Here is a 24,280-nt window from a genome sequence, read left to right as displayed (position 1 = left end):
TTTCTGATATTCTCTACTTTCAGCCAAGATTCATCAGACATCAGCAATGATAGCCCTCGTTCCATGGCCTCTTCTGAATCCAGTTTGAACCTCTAGACGTTCTCTGTCAATGTATGGTTGCAGCTGTTTCTGTATTACCTTTAGTAAAGTTTTACTCGCATGGGATATCAAAGATATTGTCCAATGATTTCTGCATTCCAATGGGTCACCTCTCTTTGGAATGGGCACAAATACAGACCTCTTCCATTCACTTGACTAGGTAGTTGTCTTCGAAATTTCTTGGCATTGATGTGTGAGAGCTTCCAGTGCTGCCTCAATTTGTTGAAAGATTTTAGTTTGTATTCCATCAATTTCCATTGCCTTGTTCTTTGTCAGTGCCTTCAATGAACCATGGACTTCTTCCTTCAGGATCATTGGCTCTTGATCATATGCTACCTCTTTAAATGGTTGAACATCGTCCATTTCCTTTTGGTATAGTAAGTTTGTTTATTTCTGCCATTTTCTTTTGATACTTTCTACATCACTTGGTATTTTGCCAATAGAATCCATCAACACCACAAGTTGAGGTTTATTTATTTATTTATTTATTTATTTATTTTCAGTTCCCTCAGCTTGAGAAATGCTGAGCGTGTTCTTCCCTTTTGGTTTTCTAACTCCAGGTCATTTTATTATAATATTTTACTTTGTCTTCTCGAGCTGACCTTTGAATTTTTCTGTTCAACTCTTGTGCCTCCTTACTTCTTCCATTCGCTTTAGCATCTCTATGCTGGGGAGCAAGTTTCAGAGTCTCTTCCTACATCCATTTTGGTCTTTTCCTTGTTTCTTGTCTTCTCAGTGACCTTTTACTTTCTCCCTGTATATGTTCTTTGTGTCATCCCACAACTCTTCTGGTCTTCGGTCTTTAGGGTCTAATGCATCAAATGTGTTTGTTGTTCAGATGATCTCTAAATTCAGGTGGGATATATTCAAGGTCATACTTTGGCTCTCCTGGACTTATTTTCATATTCTTCAGCTTCGGCCTGAATTTGCATAAGAGCTGTTAATGAATGGGCTGTTCCAGCATTTGCCCCTGGCCTTGTTTTGGCTGATGATGTGGAGCTTTTCTACTTTCTCTTTCCTCAGATGTAGTCAGTTTTATTTCTGTGTCTTGCATCTGTTGACATCCATGTGAATAGTTGTCTTTTATACTGTTTAAAAAAGGTATTTGCAATGAAGAATTCATTGGTTGTGCAAAATTCTGTCGTGCAATCTACAGCATCATTTCTATCACCAAGACTGTATATCCAAACTACTTATCCTTCCTGTTTGCATTCCAATCACCAGTGATGATCAATACATCTTGATTGCATGTTTGGTCAATTTCAGACTGAAGAAGTTGATAAAATTCTTCAATTTTATCATCACTGTCTTTAGTGGTTGATACATAAATTTGAATAAATTTGAATAGTGGTATTAACTGGTCTTCCCTGTAGGCAGATGGATATTATCCTATCACAGACAACAGCATTATGCCTCATATGTTCTTTTTGATGATAAGAATGTGACGCCATTCCCCTTCAATTTGTCATTTCCAGCATAGTAAACCGTGTGATGGTCAGATTCAAAATGGCCATTAACACTCCATTTCAGCTCACTAATGCCTATGATATCAATGTTTATGCAATCCATTTCATTTTTTATAATTTCTAATTTTCTTAGATTGATATGTTGTACATTCCTTGCTCTGATTATTAATGGATTTTTGCAGCTGTTTCTCTTCACTTTGAGTTGTGCCCCATCAGCAAATGAAGGTTCTGAGGGCTTTATTCCATCCGTGTCATCATGGTCAACTCTACTTTAATGAGGTTACTCTTCCCCAGTCATATTTGAGTACCTTCCAACCTGAGGGGCTCATCTGGCACTCTATCTGACAGTATTCTGGTACTCTTCATCATGTTTGAATATTTCCAACAGTCCACTGCTATTCATAAAATTTTCAGTGAGTAAATATTCAGAAGTAGTTCATCTCACCTTCTTCCTAGTTTGTCTTCATCTGAAAACTGATCTGAAAGCCGTCCACTGTGTTTGACCCTACTGGTATTTAAAATACTGGCGGCATAGCTTCCAGAATCACAGCAACATGCGAGCCACTACAATATGACAAACTGACAAACGAGTGGTGACGCTATACAGATTATCGGATAGTTGTCTGTCACAATGAGCCAATATCACTAGGGGTTGCTATGAGTCGACCCTAACTCAAGGGTACCTTACAACAACAACATTCAGAGTATATAACATAGTGACTATTAGCACCTGATCAGTGTATCATTTAAGATGCTCAGTTTTATCATACATACAAGGGACTTTAAAAAATTAGGAGAAAAGAAAATGGATAATAGAATTTTCCACAAACTTTTTGAAGCCCCTTGTATCTTAAAAGAAGTTAGGGCTGAAAATTATTCATAACATCTGAAATGTCAATACTAGTGTATTATATACAAAACAATTTCATTGAGGGGTCTAAGAATTTCAGAAGGCAAAAATTATACTGAACAATCCATTTTCAGCTGATATGAAGGGAGATAAAGAGCTGATTCTTTCTGATTCTGAGGGAATTGAGATAAAGCCTTTTGTTGTTAAGTGCCATCAAGTCGGTTCCAACTCATAGCCACCCTGTATAGGGTTTCTGATGAGTGGCTGGTGAACTTAAATGTCAAACCTTGAGGTCCAGTGCTACACCTACAGCACTACACCAGACTGAAGCTTATAGCAGATCAGATATGGAGAGGAAAACTACCATTTTCTACTAGCCGAAGGGACAAGGAATAAAGGAAAAGACTTTTAGGAAGTCTTTTAAGACTTTAGGAAGGCAGAAGTTTCAAATTCCATGAGTAATTCTTCGTAGAATGGAAAATAATACTTTAAAATTTCGTGACATTCATTTTTAAATTATGATTCTAAATGATGTCATCTTTTCTTTAAAAGACTACTTGAGTGAAACAAGCAAAGCACTTGGTTTGTATTTTTATTAGAGGACTTTTTTTTAAGTCACCAAATATTTATTGATTTTTCTGGCTGTGTATATATTTTATTCCTTCCACTTTGGTTTGTCCCATTTATTCTAGGCAGATCAATTAAGACATGTAAACATGAGAATTTAAAACTGTAAATGTACTTTTTATATGTTCGAGGGTACAAATCATGCTGCCCAATTTATAGCCTAAAGCAAAGAATATTACTCTGTGAGTTTTGCCTAATTTTAGAAATTTTTAAAACAACATAACCTTGATTTTTTGTGTGTGTGGTTATTCTTAGCACTGCATGTTCTATCGACTGTGGGTGATGTAATAGGATTTCTGAGGGAAGGCACCAGATTGAAACACCATTTTCTTTGTGTTCTCATTGATGCTTGCCATTTGGTGAAGAGAACATTCTATTTGTCCAGATTGGTGGACTGATGCAGAAAACAATTTTTCTGGATAATAATTTCTTTTATTAGTTAGAAGACTATGAAGTCTGAAAACTCCTAAGCAAAGGGCAAGGTTCTTTATCGGCTTTGTTCACTGATATACCCAGCCATATAGAACAGTACCTTTTTGTTTAATAAATATTTGTTGATTGAATATACTCTAGCATATCTTCAAGTCAGTAACTACAGCTTTTTCATTCTCCTGATTGACCTTTACTCTGAACAAAGAGCTCTCTGTTTGTTGGAGTATTTCTTCATTAACTAGATTATTGTTTTTCTCTAAAAACATAGAAATAATTTTCTACAGCTCCTTGATAAAAATGGTTTCTGCTTTAGGAAAGGAATACATCTTTAAATCCTAATATACTACATGGACCCCTAGCCCCTAACACACACTTCAAGTATTTATGTTGTTGCTGTTAAGTGCCATCGAGTCTGTTCTGACTCAGAGTGACCCTGTATAGGGTTTCCAAGAGTAACTGGTGAGTTTGAACGTCCGATCTCCTCATTCTAATCGACCTAGCGATCTCATGCTTTCTCTTACAGTGTCACACCAGGACTAAACATTATAGTTAAAGGTAATACTGAAAATAATTAGCATAGTATCACGAGCCTTTATTTTTTAATTTTTTGAGGGACATTGATATCATCTGGCCCAACTCTTTCATTTTAGAGTTGAAAACCACCAAAGCCTTGAAACATTGTTAGCATACAGCCACTCTGCTCATTACTGGTGGTTGCAGAAACTCAAAACCAGGTCCCCAGATTTCGGTCAAATATTCTTCCCACACATATTATAAGTAACTTGGTATTAGGGAAGACTTTTCTTCGTTGAAATTTTGACCCACCATCATGACTTCTTCAAGCAAATATTTTGCAGCACAAGCTATTCACAAAAGATTGTCCCAAATATAAAGTCAAGCACACCTCCATAGCCAAAAACTTTTTTGAAGAAGGATCTGTTCTTTCCCGGTTACTAATGCAGGGTCTGTCTATCTGCCAGTATGTATCATTTGCATTATCCATAGGTAGTCTCTTTATGCATAAAATAATTTAAACTTATTTTAATATCTTAAATTATATGTAAATGCAAATTGGCATCTGAATATGAATTGCAAAATATTCTCACATGCTAGTGTACAGACTCTTTGGGGTTATACTGCTGTACCTATGCAAACTAATGAAGTGTAGGCAGTTAGACATATTTTAAGATCAACCAGTTAATCTTAGTGTTTATGTTATAGTAGCAGCAGTAATATTTTTTTAATTAAAAATAGTTTTACATTGTTGTTGTTGTTAAGTACCCTCGAGTTAGTTCCAACTCATAATGACCCTTTATAGAGTTTTCAAGAAGCAACTGATAAGTTTGAACTTGCGGTTAGCAGTTCAGTGCTTATCCTACAGCACCACACCAGGACTAGTTTTACCATAGCAATCTGTATATTTTACAAAAAAAGAGTAGATTCTTATCTAAATTGTTGATTATCTAGATTGAAGTTTATAAGTATTTTTTGGTTTAATATTTTGTTTTTTTTTCTTTTATCTTTGCTAAAATCCATGGATTTATGCTTCTTGGAGGAAGATGTAAAAAAAACTATACATTTGCTAAAGTGAGACTCTCTAGTTTTCTCCCAGCCATCCCAGTCACTGCTGTCCATGGATGGAACCTCACAGTCTGACAGGTTATTAAGTGCCATCGAGTCTATTCCGATTCATAATGACCACTATAGTGTTTCCAAGCAGCAACTGGTGAGTTTGAACTGCTGACCTTGCGGTTCAAATGGACCTTGAGGTCAAGTGCTTATCCTGTGAAGCCACACCAGGACTCGAGTCTGGCAGTGGTATACATTAATTCACAGTGCCATAGATTAGAACAAATTATTCTCTTTTCAAATATTCCATTATATTAACACTTAATATTTTTACTGTCATTTGAACTTGCAAATATCAACTGCTGTCTCTTAAATAAGGCACTTCTCAGTATGTATCTTTCATTATTTTGTTATTCAGTATTATTCTAGCATTGTTTCTAACTTTTCCTCATTGTCCCTTTGAAAGTGAATTTACTATAAACAGAAATGGTTAGTAACCTATTTTTATTTCTCTGTTTCAAAAGCTAAATTGATAGTATCCATTGGATAAGTAGGACTCCTAGTATGGCACTATAGGATCAGCACTGGACTGTGAACCACAAGGTCAGCAGTTCAAACCCACCAACTGCTCCCTGGAAACCCTATATGAGGTCGCTATGAGTCGAAACCGACTCAACGGCATTTGATAACAACAACAACATTGTTTAAGTAAATGTATCATAAAACATTATTTTGGGAGAGCAATGCAACCATTTCAAAACCAAGGACATACTAGTTAATACTATTTTGAAATGAGTTCATAGTTTTGACTAAATAGTTTCACAGATGAAATTCGGTGATTTTAAAAGGAAAGGAAATACGAATGTGAATATTGAAATGAGCTTCTAGTTAATGATTCAAATGGACCATGTGGTCCAGTGCATCATCCTGCAGTGACACCAGGGCTCCACAGTGTCCACAGTCAGCTTAACTAATCCAACTGAGTTTTTCACAAATGATTTATTTTTTAAAAAGACAATATGAATAAAATACATGAAAACTAAATATTTGAAAATGAATTTTGTTGAAATTGATATTAGAGGTGATAATGTTTCTGTCCATATGAAATGAACTCTTGGGAGCATACTAACATAATAAGAACACAGTGAATGAAAAGCCAAATAGTTTAATTCTAAAGTTCCTCTTGTTGTTTTGTGAGACCCTAAAGTAGGTAATATAGAAAAGGTCTATATGACATACATTTGTTAGGATTTCATTTTTCTAATGCTATTTTTTAAACAGCCCTGGAAAGCATGTATAACCTTAATTTCTAAAGAGTGTAAAAATTATAAATATAGAATTTAATTGTGTAAAAGCTCTACAGATTTGGATTGATCAGACCTTTATTCATTTGTTATATGTTATGTCTTAATTTATACTAATCCATTCCTAGTATTTTACCTAGTAATATATTCCAGCATTTAGAGTTAGCTGTTTGCTTAAATGTAAGGAATTATCTTAAATTTCAGTAAATTATTTATTCAGTTATAATTAAACAAAACTATTTTGTGGTGATTTTTCTGTTGAATCTAGAGGAAAGTAGTAAAAAATAGAATCTTGAATAATTTTGATTTTTGAAGTTAGTTACTATTTGAATTATAGTAAACCATTTTAATAATTGAATAAACTAAATTTGGTACTGAAATTATCATAATCAAAAATACTCTCCTCCAACCCAATGTTTAAGGAGCTCTGGTAGCGTATTGGTTACGAATCGGGTTGTGAACTGTAAGGTCAGCAGTTCGAAACTACCAGCTGTTCCGCGGGAGAAAGATGAGGCTTTCTGGTCCTATAAAGATTTACAGCCTCGGAAACCCTGTATAGGTTCGCTATGAATCGGAACCGACTCCATGGCACCTAACAACAACCCAACGTTTGCGGGAGAAAGATGACACCTTCTGCTCTTGCAAAGATTTAAAAAGCCTCAGAAACCATGTACAGGGTCAATTTGAGTCGGAACTGACTAGATGCTACTTAACAATGACAATAACCCAACATTTGACAATTGCTAATCCTTTTTGTAGGAGTCCTGGTGTGGTGTTCTGTAGGTTAATGCTCTAGACTGCAAAGTTGGTTTGAACTGCAAGGTTAGTGGTTCAGGCTCACCAGTCACTCCTTGGAAACCCTCTACAGGGTCTCTGTGGGTCAGAACCGACTTGACAGCACTTAACAACCACAACAATCCTTTTAGAATCCTGATGTGGTGCTGTAGGATAAGCATTGAACTGCTAACCACAGGATCTGCAGTTCAAAGCCACAGCTGTTCCTCAGAAGCTCTATACAGGGTTGCTATGTGTTGGAACTGACTGGACGGACGACACTTAGCAACAACAACAAAATCCTTTTAGGGCATTTTTCAAGTAGCTTGTAGACTGAGTTTCAATACATCTTAAGAGTCATTGACTCACCTAACTACATAAATTAAGATGAGTTTTTGCACAAGACCATTTTATCTTCTATTACAAGAATATATTTCTACTACATACTAATAAAACACAAATTTTGTCTTTGAAATCTAAAATAAATTTTGAATTATAGAAAATCCATAATTTAAAATTGCTGAAGTTTTTCTTGCTACATATGACACTTGATAAGTAAATGCCTTTACCATTTTAAACAGAGCTACTAGGATAAGCACTGGACTGCTGACCACAAGGCCAGCCATTCAAATCCACTAGCCGGTCCTTGGAAATCTTACTCAGGGACTCTATGGGTCAGAACCATCTCGACATGACTTGATTTAGCAACACAATAGAAAAGGTGAAGAAAGTTGGCAGTTTTGAGATTAGGGAAATTAGACAACTGAATAATTCAATAAAAAGTATACACTCAGAAATTAATTTGTATAATGTAACCAGTAAACCTCCTCTTGAAGTCTTCACTGAGAATGAATTATCTAAATTTCATGTCTTTTTTTTATGAACTGAATGTCATAATCTTAATGATAATGCATAATTGGAAAATTTTTGTTATAGCTATCTTAGTCATCTCTAAGGTTTTTACATTTTCTTTGAAACATATTTCATATATTTTCTAAAATATAGGATAAGATTATAATCATTCTTAAAAAAATCATTTTTTTCTACCAAAAGCAGCTTCAGAGAGAAGTAGATTAATTTGTTTTATAACATTCTAGAAACTTTTTAAAATAGTGAATGTATTTTCAAATCTGTATTTTACATTGTGCTTTCTGTTTTGTTTTGTTTTTATTTATTTGTTTACTTCAATAGCCTTTTATGTCACCTCGGTACCCTGGAGGTCCAAGGCCCCCTTTGAGGATACCTAACCAGGTAAGCTTACGTGCAATTTCAGCTTTCATAGGAATCACTACAGAGCTTGGCAATGTCACAGAGCTTGTCCTATAAAATGAGTAAATATTTTATGCAGTGCTTCTTCTAGTTACATATAATTGATTTTGGGAGTCAACAAACTGCATATTCCCATGAGCTGGCTGGCTTTTTTTTTGGTAAATAAAGTTGTAATGGAATCCAGCCACATTCATTTTATTGTCTGTGACTACTCTTGCACTACAATGGCAAAGCAGAGTGCTGAGAACATAGACCACATGCTGCCTGCAAGCCTACAACATTTTACTGTCTGGATCTTCATGGTGTTTAAATAGCTCATCCATGGCCTTATGTATTACATACGTGTGAGGTTCCTGAATATCTGGAATAGGGAACTGTAAGTTGTTTTTTTTTTTAAAGTTTGTTGATAACTGATCAGTATTATTATTGCTATTGCTAAGTGCCTTTGAGTCCCTCTGACACATAGGTAACCTGTATAGGGTTTCTGAAGAGCAACTGGTAGGTTTGAATTGCTGACCTTACAGTTACCAGTTCATTGCTGCTTTTAACCTAATTTTTTTTTATGTGATTTTGATAAATGCCAATCATTCTTGCTTAAAGAATGGCAATGTATTTTATCATAGCTAAAACATTCATGTCAAATAGTTTAAATAATGGCCTACCTGGCATATAATTAGCTGCTTCTGGAAGTGTTGTATCTATTAATGAATAAATTGTTAACCTACCAATAAATCATCCACTCTTTTATTTTTTAATCTGTCAGAGTTCTGAGATTTCATAAAGATCTGATCTTAAATCATCTTTATCAATGTTTTTATGTTGTGAAGAAGAATCAAACAGAACTTTTACTTGCAAGGAGTTTACAGTTTAATTTGGGAATACAGGGAAAATGATGATGTAATTCCATAAATTAAATGCTTAATTGTATGGACTGTTTATGTCCAGACGTTTGCCACCTTCTGTAATTCTGCCATTTGCATACTTCAGGTTTATCCCAAGTCCAGTGTAAGCCTTGTCATCACAGCAATTTCTCTTTATCACTCTTAGTCTCTTTCAATTTTCTGTTTCTTTCTGGACAAAAATATAGCATAGTTGTACTTTGATGCTTGATGGCGATAGAATTCACCTTCTCCTACACTAACTCTTACTGGAATTATGCACAGTTCTTGAATTTACTCAATTTGCTGATATTCTCTGCTTTTGTGTATAGCAGGGAATGCCAGTACACAGATTTACCCCCATGGGAAAAGTTACAGGGGGAACTAGTGCTGTTTCATCTCATGGTTTCAGTGCTTGGCAGTCTTCACATAACAGCTGAAGCACTTTTCACGAGATTGAATCTGCATTCAGAACATGAGGCCAGGGGAGAAAGGCATGAAATAGCAAAGGGAAATGAACAGATGTCAAGTGTTCCAACATAGGGGAATTCTGTTTTCTCTGTGGGTGAATCTCTTTACCATGAAACCTGTAAGAGCTGAAACTCGTCGAGACTACCTTGTTTTCCTAGACCTCTCAAGTTTTCTACCTTTGAAAGGTGAAAATAAATAAATGACCACTGACCATTAGTGGAAAATATTTGAATTTTCCTTCTCTGACAGATTTCAGTCTTACGCAGATCCTAACTTGAGTATAGGTGCCTGAATCTTTTAAGTTTACATTGAAAGAACAGAAATTTACCACTTTTATTGGCATCTTCATGGTGCTTAAATATCCTGTCCTTAGCTTTGTATATTACATAGCTTTGTAAAGTTCCTGGAAATCTAAAGTAGAGAATTGTGAGATTCTTAAGAAGCGTTTTGACTCTATATATATTCTATCTTACAGATGGAAAATGTGATAGAATTGTTGGAATTATGACATGGTTGGAATACCTCCTATGTGTGCGGTTCTATGCTCTAGGTTCCATATATAGAGATAAATATATTTAAGACCCACTTTCAGGTTGGCATTAGAGGTGTAAAATTGTTCAAGGAGATTGTTTGAGTTTTGGTAAAAACAAGTATTATAATGTCTTTAATTTTTTTTTTTTTTAAGAAACAAATAGTTAAACTCAGAAAGATAAGCTAATACGGGTCACCTTTCTGCAAGAATGTTAGCCTTTACCTAAACATATTTTAAAACAAGAATATCATTCTGTGAATATCTTTTTTGTTATTGATTTCTGCTTACATAGTTACACTTCATTAATTCAGCCTCCTTCATTTAACTAAATATATCCTAAATTTACAGTATTTTTTTTCAAATCCGAGGAGCAAATTAATCGTGTTAATGTTGTAAACAGTATTGTGTGAAGAATGTTAAACCTATTTAGGAGCATGTTCTTTTCAAACAATAAAAGCATAGCTTTTGTTTCATTGATATATTCAAATTAGAATTGACAGACCACTTTTGGTGATTAATTGGAATAATGTATATGAAAACAAATTATTTTGCAACTTATTTCACATTTAAATTGATCGTAAATTAATAAAATTTGGTTTTATTTATAGAGTATGTCTTTGTTATCTAGAGCTGCCACAAATGAATGACTTTAACAAACAGGAACTTATATTCTCAAAGTTTCGGAAGCTAGAACTCTGGATTCAGAGTGCCAGGTCAACAGAAAGGCTTTCTCTCTGTCCACTCTAGAGAAAGGTCTCCTTTCAGCATTTTTGGGCCCAGTGTTCGTTTGAGATCTCCGTGTGTCTTGAGCCTTTCTCAGGCTCAACTATTGCTAGTCACCTCAGATCACATCTGGAGGAATGTTTACATCATTGCCTAAACACCAAACCACTGCAAGTCATGACCCAGGCAAGTTGACACATTTCAGAAAGACATAATTCACGCCATGGCAGAGGCCATCTAAGAAAGTAAAGAGTGAAATGTTTGCCTCGTAAATGGTGTTGATTGGTTATTTTAAGTCTTTGGAAAGGTACTTTTGGTTGCACTCTTGTATCTTCTTTTTTTGAAGGGAGTAGGTCCCTCTTCTTTTCTCTCTCCTAAGATAAAAGATGATGCAAGCCAAATCTCAGGGAAATACCCCTTACATTAGATCTGGTCCTCATTTCTCTGGCCAGCCTGTCCTCTGCCCTACATGGAAAAGTGTTACAAAGCTTTTCAGCTCTACCAATAAGTGCTCAGAGGAATCCATTCTACCTGGAAGCCTCAATCTGAAGGCATTCGGCTCTTTCACACCTTGGGTTGGAAACAGCTCTGTTGACAAGTGCCCTGAGGCATTCCACTCCTCTCACATACAGTCATACCCCCTCCATGCACACTCATTTATCAGAAAGACGGTGAGGACCATATCCTTTATTTATGGATAGTGGAATTATGAAATAAATGTTTTCTTAGTGTCACATTAAGCACGTATTCCATTTTTATTTTAAAATATATAATTGATTAATTTAATATACATAGATAAAGCACAGATACTTTTTTTTTTCTTTTTCTGGTAATTCTCATATAGAACTATCCCTGATTAGTATTGAATATTTTGTTCTCACATGATGAAAAGCCTCTTGCACAGTGACACTCAGATCTCTCACTCTGTGGCTCAGCTCCCATGCCATCTTGCTCCCATCTCCTGGTTCCGCTGCTGCCATTTCTCACCATCTATACCATATCCAGTGTTAAAAATCCACTCATTTCCTTCTGAGCCCTCACCAGAACTGCCTTTGACATCTAAATTCCACTAATAGTTTCTTCAAGGCAACTTAGGAACCACCTTAAATCTCTTCCAGCCTCTACTCATTACCCAATTCCAAACCCACTTCCTCATTTTAGGAATCTCTTAGAGCAGCACCCCTTTCCTGGTACCAAAGTTTTTGTTAGTTATCTAGTGCTGCTGTAACAGAAATACAAATGAATGGCTTTAACAAACAGAAATTCATCCTTACAGGGCTAGATGTTCTAATTTATACTGCCAGCTCAAGGGGAATGCTTTCTCAGTCCATTCTGGAGAAAGGGCCTTGTCTCCTTTTAACATCTTGGAGATCATCATGTGTCTTGGCATCAATCTTCACCTGGGTCTAGGAGATTCTCAGCACAGGGATCCAAAATCCAAAGAGCACTCTGCTCCTGAGTCTTCTTTCTTGGTGTCAGTAGGTCTCTCTCGGCTTACCTCTCTCTTTTTATCTCTTGTGAGATAGAAAAAGGGAGCACGGTAGCTCCACAGATAATCACTGGACTACAAACCACAAGGTCGGTAGTTCGAATCAACTAGCCGCTCCACTGGAGAAAGATAAGGCTTTTTGCTCTTGCAAAGATTTTAAAGACTCAGAAACCCTATGCAGGATCACTGTGAGTTAGTTGGAACCAACTTGATGGTATTTAACAACAACAAAGATAAAAAGTGATACAAGCCACAACCCTTCCTCTAACACCCACTTTGGTCTTTTCCTTCTTTCTTGTCTTGTGACCTTTGGCTTTCTTCCTGTAGGATGTTCTGGATGTCATCCCACAACTCTTCTGGCCTTTGGTCTTTAGTGTCTAATGCATCAAATCTCTTCTTCAGATGATCTCTAAATTCAGTTGGGATATGTTCTAGGTCATATTTTTTTCTCTTGTGGACTGGTTTTCATTTTCTTCAGCTTCAGTTTGAATTTGCATCTGAGCAATTGAGGGTCTATTCCGCAGTATGTCCTTGGCTTTATAAAAACATTAAAAAATGCTTTCCTTTCCTTCATGTTAGATAGTCAGAAGGTGGGGAAAAGACACACAGAAGTGGTAGAGAGACTAAATGGCCAGTACAGTTGGGACAATGGTTATATTGAATAAGTAAGTCATTGAGAAAATAAGAAACATATTGGAGATGTTGAAATTCAGGTTTTCACTGTTACAGAAAGTATTTGCAACATAGAAAGAAGTAATGCTAATAAATAACCCCAAGATGTGGATGGTAAATGGAAATGTTGAATTGATGTTAGTCTGAATTTATGATATTTATACGTACACTTGGGTACATAGGTACTCCATAATATAAGAACTGGATTCCAAACCACAAGATTGATGGTTAGAACCACCAGCCATTCCACAATAGAAAGATGAGGCTTTCTGTTCCTGCAAAGGTTTAAAACTCCTTGGAAACCTTCCACAGGGTTGCCATGAGTCAGAATCCGCTGGAAGGCATTTAACAATATACATACATACCATAAACATGTACACAGAAAGAGATAAATATAGACTCAATCATAGACATATATGTGTATGCACCTATATGTGTGTACACAGATACATATGCATAGATTCTCCAGCTCAGTATCTTTTTAAAGCAGTGACACCAAGTCATTATGAATACTCTGAGAACCAGAGCCTGATTTCTAATCACTGTCCTCCACTAAAAGAAATTGGGACCCTTTGGACAGAGGGCTTATTCCTGGGCTAGGTTAGAAAATGTCCAAGATGAACCTGTTATCACGTTTTGCTAAGTAAGAAAATGCTCAAAAATTAGTAGATGTCAAAAGAATATAATAGCACATTTGAAAGGCTCTCACTGGCCAAATCTGTAGTAATTTCAATACCAAAGTAAATAGACTTCTACCAACTGAATAAAATAGAAATCTATGCGTCTATAGTGAAATAGATAACAAAGGAAAGTTATTTCTTCCAACAGTGGAATGCCAACTAATAAGCATAGAAAGAATGATGGACAATGGACTGTCACCGTTGGGTAAATATCAGAATGTTTAGGGGTCATAGTAGAGGATAACGCTGGTGAGTGAAGGATTGTTGAGGAATAGGATATTCTCGGAATAACTTTTGTACTATAGTAATCAATTACAATGGAAACAGTAATCTTATGGAATAGAAACATAGCTAACACCAACGCTATCAGGTGGTAAAAGTTAACACCACCAACCTCGTGTGCTGCTGATATGAAGCACTGAGAAAAGCATAACATCTTTCCTGTGATACTCCTGCCAGGAAGCATGACATAAGGTGGGTCATGAAAACCATCAGAATTTAAAGCCTAGTCTCTTTGAAACTGATAAAAATAAGGAACATAGGGGAAACTACGGAACTGTTGATGTCTAAATGCATGTGTTCCATGGGATCCTGGTCCTGACAAGGAAAAGGGAAAATTGTTGAGACAAATGGTAAAAAAATGTATGAGGTCTACAAACTGGATTGTAGTTTTTTGTCTGTGCTGATTTCCTGACTTGAAGTTTGTATTGTGGTTATGTAGGAAAATTGCTTTGCTTTGGGAACTATACAATGCTTAGGTATGATGAGGCATCATGTTTGCAACTTGCTTTCAAGAGGTTCCAAAAACTTCATGATAGCAGGAATAGTGCGATAGAGAAACAGGGTACAAGGGAAAATGTGATGAAATGTATGGAGAATCTGAGTAAAGGCATATAGAGATTGTTTGTTCTGTTTATGCGTTTTTCCTGTACATATGAATTTTATCTTTTTTCATATTTTTAAAGCATATTTACAAGAACTTAGCACAAACTGGGGCTATATGACACAATATTTTTCAGGGAGTGATGACTAAACTGCTTTCTTTAATATAAGTTGACAGTGGTCACTGAAAGGTTTGTAAACCACTTGAAGATTATTTTGTTTGCTTGCTTAAACTGTTTAAATGATCTGTTTTTAATGATTGGCATTTAGATGCTAGTCAGTTGAATACATGAATTGAAGAAACTGGAAGAAGTTCGGTTTGACTAGAGGTTAGGTAGTGAGTGTGGCAAGAAATCAGGCTAGAATGGTAACCAGGAACAGATCATATAGTAAGAACTGAATATGTATTGAGTATGCTTATAAGCAAAAAGATTTTAATAATGGATTGAGAAATGGATGTTTTCTATTGAATCTCAATATAACAAGTCAACATCCTCATCTAGATATCTAAGTTCTTTAATGTTAAATTTCTTTTGAAGTACTTGAAAAATTTAATTAGTTAAGACAGAATTTATCCTCCTTTAAGTTAAATTAGTGAAAATTTGTAGCAATTCTTACCAATTGTCAGGATGTTTTGTGTATGTGCGTAAATATGTGTTCTATTGGATCATCAGAATGAATCTTTCATAGCTTGATCTACTACCCGCAAACACCCATCCAAAAGCTATATATAGAAATTTGTGAGACAGTGATAACCAGATTGTGCCCCAGCACAAAGCCCCAAGCTTTTCTGATAATCTCTGTCTTTTTTCAACTCTTGTTCTCCTTTTCCATAAGCAAATTTATGAACATATTGGACTATTATTTTTCTAGTAATATTGAAGTATTATTTTTCTAATCATTTCATAGGGAAAAAATGTGACCACAGAAAATATTAACAGACCTCTAACCTTTAGTTCTGTTGTTATTATAATTCCAAGTGAGCAGAATATGTTCTAGAAATAGAGAATTTTAAAAGATTTGTTAAAGGGTTTGAGAAATGGCAGGTTTCTATTATATCTCAATATGACAATTGTCAACATCCTCATTTGGATATCTCTTAAGTTCTTTAGTGTTAAATTTCTTTTGAAATACTTGAAAATTTTAATTAGTTAAGACATACATTTAAGAAGCAAAATCTGTTATTGTAGTATACGTAGTAAAGTAGTTTTTGGAAAAGGCATTATACTTCTTAAAAATAACTAGGCTATTTCTTGCCTAGATTTTTGTTCACAACAAAAATTGGACAAAAGTAGGATCCTTTTAGAATTGAAAACTAGTACTAGGTCTTTAGACCTATAAAATATATAAATGAATGTGAAATATGAGAAATCTTGAAAAATATGCAAATATATTCTATAATTGTATTGCAGGAAGAATATTTTAATTTTAAAGGGGAATTTTTAAAGCATGGATTTGATAAGTATTTACAATATGTCTCATGTGTTACTTTATTAAATGTACTAGGCACTTGGAGGTGTCCCAGGAAGCCAGCCATTACTTCCCAGTGGAATGGACCCAACTCGACAACAAGGTGACTGCTCTGAAGTGAAAGTGACATTGATGTGCTGAAGCTCAGAGGAAATCCATTATTTTTTTAAGGCAAATTTGTATAACTCTCCTGTTATTGCACCTGTTGCATTTTTGCTGGTAATGTGAATAAATGGTTTATATTTCCGGTTAACTCTTAATTATATACCAAAGTTTTTGCTAATTGCTATTAAGTTCACTCAAACTCATAGCAACCCCGTGTTTATGCAGTAGAACTTTTCCATTGGGTTTTCAATGCTGTACAATAGCGAGGACAGTGAAATCTTAAGAAAAATATATAATTTATATAAAAGTCCGTATTTTAACTAATAAATTCATGAAACATTTTACGTAACTGCTTATAAAGGGTATTGAGGCACTTGTCTTATCATTCGTCTTATCAGTGTGCCTACTCTTTTCCATTTGGAGTGGTTGTTGTTGTAGAATGCCTTTGAGTAGGTTCCAACTGTAGCAATCCTATACAGGACAAAATGAAGCAGTAGCCAGTACTATGCCATCCTCACAATTGTTAATTTTGAGCCCAGTGTTGCTGCCACTTTGTCAGTCCATCTCATTGAGGTTCTTCCCCTTTTTCACTGACCCTCTACTTTCCCAAGCATGATGTCCTTCTCCAGGGACTGGTCCCTCCTAACAACATGGCCAAAGAATGAAACATGAAGTCTCGCCATCATTGCTTCTTAGGAGCATTCTGGATGTTCTTCTCCTTCAACACCATAATTCAAACACGTTGATTATTCTATAGTCTTCCTTTGTCATAATCCAACTTTTCCATGCATATGAGGTAAATAAAAATACCAAGACTTGGGTGACGTCCACCTTAGTCCTCAAAGTGAATCTTTGCTTGTAACACTTTAATGTGATCTTGTGCAGCAGATTTGTCTAATGTAGTGTGTGGTTTGGGTTCTGGATTGCTGCCTCCATGAGAGCTGATTGTGGATCCAAGCAAATTGAAGTCTTTGACAGCTTCAATCTTTTCTCCATTTATCAGGACGTTACTTATTGGTCCAGTTTTGAGGATTTTTGTTTTCTTTACATCCATACTGAAGACTGTAGTCTTTGATTTTCATCAGTAAGTACTTCAAGTCCTCTTCAGTCCCAGAAAGCAAGGTTGTATCATCTACATATTACAGGTCGGTATGAATCTGCTATCAAGCCTGATGCCGTGTTCTTCTTCATATCATCCAGCTTCTCAGATTATTTGCTCAGCATACAGATTGAATAAGTATGTGAAAGGTTAGAACCCTGTCCCACACCTCTCCTGATCTTAAACCATTCAATATCCCTGCTTCTGTTTGAATGACTGCCTGTTGCTCTATCTACAGGTTCCTCACGCGCACAATTAAGTGTTCCAGAATACTCATGCTTCACAATGTTATCCATAGTTTGTTATGATCTACACAGCTGAATGTCTTTTCATAATCAATAAAATTCAAGTAAACTATTTTCTGTCTGCTTTTCACCAAGATTCATCTGGTGTCAGCAGTGATATCCCTAATTCTGCATCCTCTTCTGAATCTGGCTTGAATTTCTGGCAGCTTCCTGTTGATGCTACAACTGTTTTTAAATTATCGTTAGCAAAATTTCATTTGCATGTGGTATTGATGATATTGTTCAAAAATTTCCACATTCCTTCGAGTCACCTTCCTGTGGAATGGACACAAATATGAATCTCTTCCACTAGGTTGACTGGGTAACTTTATTCCAAATATCTTGGCATGGATGAGTGAGAACCTTCAGTATTGCATCAGTTTGCTGAAACATTTCAATTTGTATTCCAACATTTCCTGGAACCTTGTTTTTCATCAATGCCTTCAGTGCAGCTTAGACGTCTTCCTTCATTACCACTGATTCTTGATTATATGTTACCTCTTGAATGGTAACCAATTCTTTTTGGTGCAGTGACTCTGTATTCCTTTCATCTTTTGCTGCTGCCTATGTTGTTAGTATTTTATCCTTCAGTATTGTAAGGTGATGCTTGATGTTTTTCTTCAGTTCTTTCAGCTTGAGAAATACTGAGCATGTTCTTCCCTTTTGGTTTTTTAACTGCAGGTCTTCGCACATTTCATTATAATGCTTTACTTTGTCTTCTCAAGCTTCCCTTTGAAATTTTCTGTTCAGCTCTTTTATGTCCTCATTTCTTCCATTTGCTTTAGCTCACCTTTGCTCAAAAGTAGGTTTCAGAACCCCTTCTGACATCCATTTTGTCTTCTCTTTCTTTCCTGTGTTTTTAATAACCTTTTGCTTTCTTCATGTATAAGATTCTCGATTATCATCCCACAATTCTTCTGATATTTTGATCTTCAATCATTAGTGTCTAAAAGATCAAGTCTGTTCTTAAAATTGCCTGTAAATTCAGGTGGGATATATTTAAAGTCATTTTGACTCTTGTGGACTTCTCATTTTCTTCAACTTCAGTCTGAACTTGTATATCAGCAATCGATGGTCTGTTCCAAAGTTAATCTCTGGCCTTACTTTGACTGCTGACATTATGTTTCTCCTCCACAGTTGTAGTCAATATGGTTCCTGTGAATTCTATCTTGTGAGGTCTGTTGGTATCATTGCCTTTTATGGTGTTAAAAAAAGGTATTTGCAATGAATAAGTCATAGGTCTTGCAAAATTCTATCATGCAATCTCAGAATTGTTTCTGTCACCAAGACCATATTTTCCAAATACTATTGTTTCCAACTCTGCAATCCAATCACCAATAATTATCTGACTGAAAAAGTTGATAGAATTCTTCAATTTTGTCACCTCTGGCTTCAGTGGTTGGTATGTAAATTTTAATAATTGTGGTAGGCAGCATATGACTATTATCCTATCACAGACAGCATTATACTTCAAAGTAGATCTTGAGATGTTCTTTTTGATGGTGAATGTGATGTCATTCCTCATCAATTTGTCTTTTTTGGCATAGTGTGCCATATAGTAGTCTAATTGAAAATGGCTTCTATTTCAGCTCAGTAATGCTTAGGATATTGATTTTGTTGTTGTTGTTAAGTGCCATCGAGTGGGTTCCAACCCATAGTGATCCTGTGTAGGGTTTCCAAGGAGTGACTGGTGAGCTTGACCCGCCAACCTTGCAGTTCAAACCGACTTTGCAATCTGGTGCATTAACCCACAGTGCTATGTCATTTCCAGCATAGTAAGCCATATAATAGTCTAACTCAAAATGGCCAATAGCAGTCCATTTCAGCCCAGTAATGCTTAAGATTATGATCTTAGTCCACCTTAAAGATAAGAAGGAAAAGATCAAGCAACACGAGATCTCATTAGTTCAACAAACTTACATAGCTCCTCTTTCTTTTGGCATTGTATAATGCCAAAAGAAAGAGGAGCAAGTGGTGTGACAAAAGAAGTTCCAACCACAAAACAGAAATCGGGAATGTGAGTAGATAGTGGTTAAAGTGGCCTTGGAAGTGAAGAAGATGGTGTCAATAATTTCATCTCTTTGCAAATAAGATATTCTAATATCAGACAGGGAGGAGGATAGTAGGTTCTAGTTTAGCCCTCATTCTCATGACATTGTTGACATCCTCATACTTCTCTTTTTCCTTAGGACATCCAAATATGGGTGGGCCAATGCAGAGAATGACTCCTCCAAGAGGAATGGTGCCATTAGGACCACAGGTAAATTCATCAGTGCAGAAGCTTAGATTTGCCTTTACCTTCTAAGAAGCAGTGTTGTTTGCTGCATTTTATTGTATGCATTGACATAACATGGTTGTTAGATTTTTGAGAACATAGTAACTGTAACACATCCAAATCAGTGAGATAACCAAAAATATTGTAAAAGATGTCATCACAATATACCTTTGGTTTATTTGTGAAAATATACTGTGTAAAAATACGTTATAAAAAAGACGGTACTTTTGGTTAGTTAATGCTGAGGATGTGGTTATTTTAAGTTGAAACAATATTCACTGAAAATACTACATAAAATAAGCATAAAATATATTTTCATAACTCAGGTAAAGAATGCCATTGATAATTTATTATGTAGAACCATATTTCTTTATAGATGATGAAAACATTTGGGAACCATCTATGAACAAACTTTATTTTTTATATCATTCTTCCTCCCTTACTTCTTTAGCATAAGTCTCAATCCATGTATCTATGCACAGAACACTGTTGTTCCTAGGTTGTGTGTCTATCACTATTTACTTCCAGACTCTTTAGCCCATGTATTAACTGCCTGTGTCTTCACCTGTCTTCGTCATTCTTCTGCCAACCTCCCTATTCTTGTATATTGCCTCCCCCATCACCAGAGCTAACATGTGTCTACCCTCTAGCCAATGAATTACTCTCTCCACTCTCCCACCCCTGGTAACTACCAAAGAATGTTTTTTTAAAATATGAAAACCTTGGATCTCCTTTACAGCATTCTATCATTATACATTAGATGTTAGTTTGCTTCTTCACCACATTTCCCAGAAGTATACACTGAATTTGAGCCAGACTTAGCTAGCTTTGGTGATATTTTGAGTGCACTGTTCCAGAATATCATTTATTTTAGATAAAGCATCCTTACTTTTTTTATTTCCTTGAGAAAACTGCTTTTAAGATACAATTAATTTCATAATGTTGTAATAAAAAGTAATCTAAAATTCAGAGTTTTACATTTCTGTCTTATGGGTCAGACATTAGACTATCTTAAGGCTGATTAATAAAATGAATTAATTTATTTCCTTTTCCCCTTTCAAGTACAGCATTATTATGGTTTGTCTGTTTTTCCTTTTAGAGGATATATTATTGCATTGTTTAGAAATGAAAACATTATTATTATTTATCATACTGCAAATTCATTTTGGATGCTATGCTTGAGGGACTTTTTGGTCTTTTATTGCCTTATGCTGAAATAGTATTTTAGGTGTTTAATAGCTTATTTCATTGTGTATTTATAATTTATCCATCAATACTTATATTTATTTATAGTATTTATATTATATTATAGTTATTTAAAGATCACATAGTGGTCTCATTCTTTTAAATCTTGAACATTTTAATGCTTTTAGAATTGGTAGCTTAAAATTTTTACCTTAGACAGAACCATATGAAATAAATTAAATTTGACCATTTTAACTTACAACAGCAATTTCATATAATTCAATCCAGTACATAGCAAATGCCTGTGCCTAATTAAAACAAAAATTTTAAATGAACTAAATGGTTTCCTGGAAATTTTAGATAAGTATTTCTAAAATATTAATGTTTTGTTGTAACCGCCCCCCTTAAGGGGTCAGAATTAATATCCAGTAATCTCAATTAACATCTAGATTTAGTCCTAAGAGTTTCTAACCAACATGTAATAATATATAGTATATTAATTCTTTTGAAACATGCTCATATAACCAACTATTTTTTAATTCAAGCTCAGTTCTTTCCTATTTATTAAATTAAGAGTAAATCCTCTAACTCCATTTAGATATTTAAAGTATTTTTCTCTATTTTGTCATTAAGCCATTAATAACAAACTTTATTAGATCTGTAGTTTATCTCATTGCTTGAATGTACTTTCAGTCAACTAAATTAACCAATTTGGTTGCATAGAACTTTAAGGTATTTTTCTAAAAGATTTTCCTAATAGACAAATTTGAAATACAGATTACAGGCAATGGCTAAAATGGAACATTCGATGGTGATTCTTTTTCAGCTAACTGTTCTTTAGGCTTTTCTCATTCCCAGACCAATATTCTTAATACACTTTGAAAACTAGCGCCTTATTTTGAGAATCCCTTTTTCAGTATCTGAGGACATATAACAATATAGGCATACTTAGATGTCATTTGAAAATACAGAACTAAAAAGCATACTGGTCTGTATGCTTTATATTGTAAACATCTAGCTATATGTTTTGTGCGATAAGTAAAAAAAAAAAGTGTGTAACACTTCTGCTTCAGGTGAGTAATCTACTGGTGAACTTTAATAACTAAATTTATTTTGAAAGCATTAATTGTCTTTTCAAATACAAAAAGAGAGTTTATTTCCTCTCACTTGGATTAGCTATGTAGGTTGAAGGAAATTAAGTATTTTGGGAGGAATTTAACTCAGAAACCAGAATGACCTACAGTAGCTTTTTAAAATCACCAAATATGCAAGTATAAAAGAGTAATGGAAATTATATATACATAACATGTATTGGGGAGCTTAGTGGCGCTGTACAATAAGCACTGAACTGGACCCAAAAGGTTAGCAGTTTGAGCCCACCAGCCACCCCAATGCAGAAAGGTGAAGCTTTCTGTTCCCGAATAGATTTACAGCCTCAGAAACCCTACACGAGGTCACTATGAGTTGGAACAGACTCCACAGCACTAGCAGCCATAACAACATATATTCAAATAAAGCAAGAGTTATATTCATTTAAATGGTACAATAGGAAAAAAAAGTCAGCTAAAATCATTTGAAATGGGGTGCTCTTATGAGATTTATTTCATATCTATTAGTATATAAGGAATCCTGGTGTGGCGCTATGGGTTAATGCACTGGACGGCAATGTCGGTTTGAACCACAAGGTCGGAGGTTCAGGCTCACTAGCCATTCCTTGGAAACCCTATACAGGGTTGCTATGGGTTGAAACCGACTCAACAGCACTTAACAACAACAACAACATTCATATATAAAGAATATTCATTATAAACTTGTGTGTTTTGTGATAAGGTTAGCTGTTTCTTAAAAGATAATGGAAATAAATCTAAAAGATACTTAATCATATATATAGATGCTACCCAAGAACAAAGTCTGCCTGCCATATTGTATTGAATTATAGAAAGTTTTTGGAATGTTGTTTTTAGCTTTATGGACAAACAAAATACACATCTTTTTATTATATCTATTACTTCTATCATTTTCTGAGTTTAAGATTAATGTGGTAAAGGTGGGGACAATGTTTATCTATTGGAACTAATGAATTCCTAGAACAGAGAAATAGATATAGATGGATAGATTCCTGAATATTGCTTATTTAAGCAGAATGTACACTTAGAACATAATAAGCATATAAGTAATAATACATAGATCAGCAAGTGGAAGTTTGCCTCCAAATCCTGGCATATTGTTCCTACCCCTTAATCTATTTTAGATCTAAATAGAGTAGTAGCACATGATTTTAAAACTGACATTAGAAACCTTTCAGTAGAAAAGCAAAATGTTTTTATTAACCAAGAAAAACATCTTTCTTATTTTATATGTATTTTTTTTCTATTTGCTTTCCTAATAAGATGTAATTAACTAGACTGTTCTTAAGTTCAGTTAGTGCCGTATGAGTAACAGAAAAATGCATCCAAGCTTCACAACTAGCTCTAGCTCCTCTAGAAATCTAAAGGATTGGTAATACATACAAGTAGGAGCATACCATCATTTTCAATCATATATTTGGTGTAGAGAAATGATGAGGTGGAAATACATGATGGGTTGTCAGGTGAACAAAGAGTAGATTGATTCTGTATTTTTAAATCTAAGTTGAGAGTTAGAGTTCAGCTCATTACAAGAGAGAGCTTTCTAGGAATTAAACTGTCCAATCATGGAAAAAACTTTGCATAAACTTCCCAAGCAGATTCGGAACAGCCACTTTGCCAGGAACATTGCATTGGGAGAGAGATTAGAGCAGATGGAATTGTTATAGCTACCATCAGCTTTGAAATTCAGCAATTCTAAATTAGTTCTCCCATTCTGCCTTTGCTGTTAGCATTTTGAAAGCCTATTGTCACTCTTTCTTATCTCCCTGATAACTTTTTGCTTAAGTTCAAAAATATTTTGTTCATCTATCAAGATATATAAGGAGCCCTGGTGGCACAGTGGTTAACGTGCCCAGCGGCGCAGCCAAAGGTTAGTGGTTAGAACCTGCTAGCCACCGCACAGGAGAAAGATGTGGCAGTCTGCTTCTGAAAAGAAGACAGCCTTAGAAAACTTTGGGGAGCAGTTCTACTCTGTCCTACAGAATCGCTATGAATTGAAATTGACTTAATGGCAATGG

The 24,280-nt window shown here is 35.1% G+C and overlaps 1 protein-coding gene across 5 annotated transcripts in view; it reads left to right on the top strand.

Annotated features, from left to right (window-relative positions):
• Nucleotides 1-24,280, top strand: part of SSBP2 (single-stranded DNA binding protein 2) — a 464,724-nt gene that overhangs the window by 371,419 nt on the left and 69,025 nt on the right. For 4 of the 5 annotated variants that reach the window (XM_006870594.1, XM_006870591.1, XM_006870593.1 and 1 more), the window contains 3 exons: nt 8,313-8,372; nt 16,224-16,290; nt 19,865-19,935. In XM_006870594.1, the coding sequence (XP_006870656.1) occupies nt 8,313-8,372; nt 16,224-16,290; nt 19,865-19,935 (198 nt within the window). The remainder of the gene's footprint in view (nt 1-8,312; nt 8,373-16,223; nt 16,291-19,864; nt 19,936-24,280) is intronic. The other variant, XM_006870592.1, reaches the window with a different exon arrangement.

This window comes from Chrysochloris asiatica, unplaced genomic scaffold, assembly GCF_000296735.1.
Source record: "Chrysochloris asiatica unplaced genomic scaffold, ChrAsi1.0 scaffold00145, whole genome shotgun sequence".
Lineage (NCBI taxonomy): Eukaryota > Metazoa > Chordata > Mammalia > Afrosoricida > Chrysochloridae > Chrysochloris > Chrysochloris asiatica.
This window is presented reverse-complemented; position numbering and strand designations above follow the sequence as displayed.